At 34.8% G+C, this 6,206-nt stretch overlaps 1 protein-coding gene across 1 annotated transcript; it reads left to right on the top strand.

Annotated features, from left to right (window-relative positions):
- Positions 1-3,941: 3,941 nt before the first annotated feature.
- LOC147640744 (uncharacterized) lies at positions 3,942-5,140 on the top strand. The gene is made up of 2 exons (XM_086808957.1): positions 3,942-4,063; positions 4,634-5,140. The coding sequence occupies exons 1-2, from the start codon at positions 3,975-3,977 to the stop codon at positions 4,914-4,916; spliced, it is 372 nt and encodes a 123-aa protein (XP_086665083.1). The 5' UTR covers positions 3,942-3,974; the 3' UTR covers positions 4,917-5,140.
- The last annotated feature ends 1,066 nt before the right edge of the window (positions 5,141-6,206 follow it).

Raw genomic sequence — 6,206 nt, 5'->3', positions numbered from 1 at the left:
ATGGATGATGATGTGTAAAGTGGGATAAAGCTAGAAGGCCTATATCATTGTATGGTTCATTGTGAATACAATAGAGATCTTGTATTGTGTGCAATCTCTCTCTCTCTCTCTCTCTCTCTCTCTCTCTCTCTCTCTCTCTCTCTCTCTCTCTCTCTCTCTCTCTCTCTCTCTCTCTCTCTCTCTCTACTTATGGAGTTTTTAGTGTGGTATAACCCACCTTAATCTTTGCTTAATTTTCGTCAAAAAATTCCGTCGATTAAAAAAAAATTCATTGACGGAAGAAAATTTCGTCGATAAAAATTTGGATACCAGAATCCACTTGGATTCTGGAATCGGATTAAAAAATCCGTGACGGAATTTTTAACGAGAATTTTTTATGGAATTTTTTTAACGATAATTTTCCATTGATGGAGTTTTTTGACGAAATTTTTTTTCGTCAACGAAATTTTTTTACGGGCTGAATTTTTCATCTAATAAAAGTGAAATTTTTGTTCATTATGGACCAATTTTTTTTAAAACGAAAATTTCGATGCCATGATAGAAACGTTAGTCTCAATGGAAATTTGGATTCCAAAATCTACTTTGTCAACAAAGTGAAATCCAAATTTCCATCAGTTTTTTTTAAAACGACAACTGTTATCATTTTAATAGCTCAAAATCTAACTATTATAAACTGAAAACTGGTTTTACAAAGACTATAACTCTAAATCAAATTATTAATCAAAATAAAGTGAACTGATAAATTATAGTACTCACTACCATCTAAAATTTGACCGTTTTGATTGTTGGATTTGTATCTAAATTTAGAGACATTTTTTCTTTCAATAAACCTCTTCTATGGCCATGGACTCCATAAACGTGCATGTCTTAATATCAAAATATGCTTAAATTCAACCATTGGATCAACTTTGTATATAAAGAAAATTTATTTTCTTAAACAATGCACTAACCCCATGTAAGAGTTTCATCAAATTATATTGGGTCTAAAAGTAATGTCAATTTTATCACCTATCAGTTTGTTGATAACATGCTACATACAACATGCAATGTAGAAATGTCTCTTGGTACAAAACTTATCCATACTCAAGAGAAAGTATGATCTAGAGATGCTTAAATAAAGCAAAAAAGAAAAGAAAAATGAAATTTATCGACGTGTGAACATGCTTTTTTACATGATATAGAAATTGTTGTGTATGGATTTGAGTTAAAAAACTTCTTGACATTTGCACCAGAAAATAATTGATATTTTTAAGCAAAAGGTCCAATGACTCTCATAGTTGATTAGAAGAGTTTCTTCTCTTTTGTAATTCTTTTTTAAATTGGACGTTTTTGGGTTTAGAGTAAAATGTAAGTAATGTTTTATGCTTTTTTTTTTCAAAAAAGTAGTGTTTTTTTTAAATGTTTGACATGAAAGTATGTCTTTTGTCTCCATAAATTTTAAAAATGATATATTTTGGGATTTTTTTCCCAAAAATGGAGTTGAGATATCATTTGCATGATTTTGTTATCATTTTTCACGACTCGCTGTTTTAAGTGTACAACTTCAAAGGGGGTGATGTTTCATTAGAAGAGCTCAATGTTAAATTCATTTGCCAAGTGGGTGAGATTAGCCATTTTTAGTGAAAAAATGACTATTTGGAAGGTGAAAAAAAGTGAGGATCCTTATTGTACAACCACCTACTAGTGGAGGGGGACTCTTTAGAGTTTAAAGAGTCCCCCTCCACCTAGTGGAGGGGGACTCTTTAGAGTTTAAATTCATTTGCCAAGTGGGTGAGATTATCCATTAATAGTGAAAAAATGACTATTTGGAAGATGAACAAAAGTGAGGACCCTTATTGTACAACCACCTAGTGGAGGGGGACTCTTACCAAATACTAAAGTGCTATTTAATCAGCCAAATAGCAATGCCTTAAACAATGCTTTACAGTCCACATTAGCATGCTTATACCCATATCACAAGGAGAGTCTGCGAGAAAAGGTTAGATATGGGTGGTTAATTTATAGGGGAGTGGGTTGGGATAGGTGTGTGAGGGGCATGGTGGGACATGAAGAATGAGATCAAAGGAGGGAATGGGAGGCAAAGTGTGGGTGAGAGGTAAGGAGAGATGGTGGTATAATAGATTGCCGTGGGAGATAACTAGCATTTCCACTAACATGCATAGTAAGTTAAAGTGGGTGATACATTTATTAGCATGCTAATTTGAAGAAGAAGAGGTAAAGACCATGAATTTCCATTAGCCATGAGTTTCTATTAGTAGATACATATAGTGATCTTTTTTTTTGTTAGATTGACTTTTTATGTATGTATGCTTACTATATGTATAGGAAGGTCATATTGACTACAAGAATGCAAAATTGTATTGGAATAGTCTAGCATTTGTATTTTAATTTTCTCAAAACAAGAATGTTAATTGAAAAAATAATGTTACAAGAGCAATGCTATCATCAACCATGTTATCATAAAATGTTATTAAAAAAAATTCTTACAAGGATGGTGCTATCATCAACCCAACAAATCATTTCTGTTTACCCAACAAATCATAGAAAAGAACTACATTATTGTTTATTATTGTCCTTCTCAATGTTCAAACACTTGGTTTTTTTCCTATGCCAAATATCAGCGTGTGACAAGTCTATCTCAAGTTTTCAAAAAGAATGAGAATATGTATGATTAGTACAAGGACATCATTTTGCTGACAAGGGCCACTTAAAAATATGTAAAATACCACGAGAGGTTCATTGGAAGAGGATTAATTTTCTTAAAGAGTCACAAAAACATACATAAGTAATTCAAAAACTAAAATGTCTCATATTGAAGGATACATTCGGCTTAGAATTTATTGAATGGATGTAACAATAAAATGTAGTAAAGGGATAGTGATCCGACTCCACTTTTAGATCCTTCTTGTTGTGCATATCAAAACACCTCCTGAATTGTGCTATATGATACATCTCGAAAAGATTGGCGGGGGTGGGGGTGGAGGTTTCACAATATGAAAATTGATTTATCATCTACATTTAAAATGTGTTAAAAACCATTGGATTCCTTGATATACGCATTTTAATTACACTCCTTTTATAAAATTCAAGGTTAAAAAACATCTTTTAGGGTAAATGTATGGAAATTTATTTCTCAAATAAAAACCCACTTTTGTATGTAATATTTATTTAAACTCGTCAATTGAAACTCATGTGTTATCTTACATATCTTTGAGAATGACCAAGTGTAAGAAGGTTGGGACGGATAAAAAATAATATGACTATAATATCCACGCCATTTGACAACTATCAACATTTGTAGAATTTGCTATATATAGGTTAATGTAAAGGGTGATATTTCCTATGACACTAGGATGGGTGGAGGTGACATATATGTTAGAAAAGTAGGTGTGGGTACACGAGGGTATTGATGGCAAACAAACAATGTACAATTCAATTACGTAAAGGGTACCATTTGAATTACTTAAAGGTACCATACTAGCTATACACCAAGAGTGCATTGTATACCAAACAAAAAAGGGTAGTTTAACCTAACTTGTTGTTTGGTTAGTAATTAATGTGATAAAATGCTCGATTAATATTAAACAAGCAATGTACTATTGATTTACTTGAAGAGTACCATTTAAATTACTTAAGGGTACAATGATCAGGCAAGCTATACAACAGGAGTGCATTGTATACTAAACAGAAAGGGCAATGCAACTCATTTTTGCTGTGCAATTAGTGATAAAATGGTGAGTTAGGATTAAACTCTTGGTCACTTAATAACATAGCAAAATGTCATTTCAAACAAAGCATATATATGGGTGATTTTTTTTTTCTAGTACACATTTAGAGATCATGATGTGTGTAAGGAATATATGCGTTGTGGGACCTAAGGTCTCAAAGTGGCCCGTGGTTATATAAAGGCATTGCATGCAGGGAAATATGTGTTGGGTTACGCTCACCTTTGCTTTTACAAAGCCCAGTATTATATGGCAATTCGAGTTTTCTTCTCCTCCCAAGGTAGCTTATGTAACCCAGCCTTGATTAAACGTCGCCCCAAAAGCGCCGCCTCTTGCTGGTAGGTTCTCAAAGATTACTTAGATCTGATCTCCACTCCCTTGCAGCTTCGATTAACGTCCATGGTGACCTAATTAAGCACCCCATCTAAATCTCCGATCGATGTTGATAATAATTAGTGTTAGTCGACTGTGTTTCCGCCGCATTTAAGTTCGTCAACCAGGTCGTTACCACCTGATTATCTAAAGCTTTAGATGGCATCTAATTAGTTCTCAAAGATTAAGCTCTGATCTCCACTCTCTTGCAGCTTCGATTCACGTTCATGGTGACCCAATTAAGCATCCCATCTAAGTCTTCGATCGATGTTAATAATGATCCCGTCGATAATTAGTAGTCGGTGTTACCGCCGCTGGCATTTACGTTCGTCAACCGGTGTTACCGTCGATAATTAGTGTTAGTAGTCGGTGTTACCGCCGCTGGCATTTACATTCGTCAACCGGTTAACTCATGATTATCTAAAGCTTTATTGATGTCAATCGATAATTAGTTCGTCAACCAGGTAGTTAACTCATGATTATCGTTGTCGATCGATTGCGTGATGCTAAACTTATTGTGATTCGTGCATGCGCAGGTTGAAATCAGCGGGAATATCAAAGCACGCGACTGCGGAACTAGAGGCAGCGAACGGTAACTCTGCGTTAGGGTTAGCAGCTGACGAGTGCTCTAATCACGAGGCTGGACTGGTGATTAAGAGCCGGATTGGTGCTAATTACTTAATGGTGAAGGACTACAGCTGCCCTTGGTGGACGCCCGATCCAATGACAGGTGTGTGGTCACCGGAGGGCCAAGAACATCATGAAACCCACCTTAACTGCTTTGACCAACAGATCTGGCTGCGATCTGAAGAAGCCTGAGCTTCATAACCTACATATTTTCATAGAACTTTATCCTAGATCAGTATTTCCCTTCTACATGTGAACGCCCTCTATAAATTAAGTGGCTCCATAACACTACAAGACCTTCATATGTACTCCATGTGTATAGCTTGGATCTTGGTGCCATAATCATCATCTCAAGAGTGTTTAGTTTAAAACCTTTTTTTTTGTGTATAACTTGGATCTTGGTGCATAATCATCATGTCAAGAGTGTTTAGTTTAAAACCCAGACACACTTCCTACTCTGAGTGAAGCTAAGGCCTTTTACATATTATCTCCCCCCCCACCCCCTTTCCTCTCTTTTTTTCTTGGAAAAGGGGAGGAGGGTTCTCTGAAATGGGGGTGATTTCCCCCGTCCAAGCTCATGGATGAGGATTTACATATATAGATGTGTAAAGCCCCTAATACAATTTCTAGACACGAAGCGATAAACACGACCAACAAGAAAACATCAAACAAAAAGTCAAAAGATAAAAATAAGAAGGGCTCAAAGGAATAGAGGACAAGGCCATGCTTTAGAAAGCATGACACTTACTTAAGCTGGTGATTAAGAAGAAGAAAAAGTGTGATTTCAAAGAAATCTATCAAAAAGCTTCACTTGAAAAATCGCCTTTGTGACTTAAACGTTTGGAACCCAATGATATATGACATAGACATAAGCAAAATAAACACACCAAGAAGAAACTCATGAAAAAATAGACACTTTATCAAAACTCAATGCACAATGGATATTTAAAGTGAAAGCATGTTGTTTGTTGCCCATATGGTATTACAAAGGACACTACATGCAAGGTGTCATACATAATTTAAGCCAAAAGATGCATCTTTATTAATAGTTTAGACACTAATAAGTGAAAGCATGTTGTTTGTTGCCCATATGGTATTACAAAGGACACTACATGCAAGATGTCATACATAATTTAAGCCAAAAGATGCCTCTTTATTAATAGTTTAGACACTAATATTGACCTTGTCTATTATTCTAGTGGGCTAAGTAAGTGAATTAAAAATAGTTTAGATTCACAACGAATTTGTAGAAAGTTCCCTTGCATATAGAACAATTTATATATTAATAATAATACAAAAATATTTCGATGTAAACCAAATGTGATGTGCTTTTGATTAGAATGTATTAACATGAAAAAGTGGTGATGACAATAGAAATCTATAGAGAAAAATTAAGCACTGACTTCATCTCAAAACACATGCCTCAAGCTGGTAAATACATTTATTTCTTCCACACTCCTTCTACCACATATTTGGATCACA

The sequence above is a fragment of the Cibotium barometz genome, chromosome 2 (genome assembly GCF_041138505.1).
Source record: "Cibotium barometz isolate CiBa-2024 chromosome 2, ASM4113850v1, whole genome shotgun sequence".
Taxonomy (NCBI): domain Eukaryota; kingdom Viridiplantae; phylum Streptophyta; class Polypodiopsida; order Cyatheales; family Cibotiaceae; genus Cibotium; species Cibotium barometz.
Note: the sequence above shows the minus strand (reverse complement) of the source record. Positions and strands in the feature narration are given on the sequence as shown.

Coding starts and splice junctions, on each gene's coding strand:
- LOC147640744 (XM_086808957.1), top strand. CDS start 3,975: ATGGCAATTCGAGTTTTCTTCTCCTCCCAAGGTAGCTTATGTAACCCA. Junction 4,064..4,633: donor AAAAGCGCCGCCTCTTGCTG/GTAGGTTCTCAA, acceptor GTGCATGCGCAG/GTTGAAATCAGCGGGAATAT.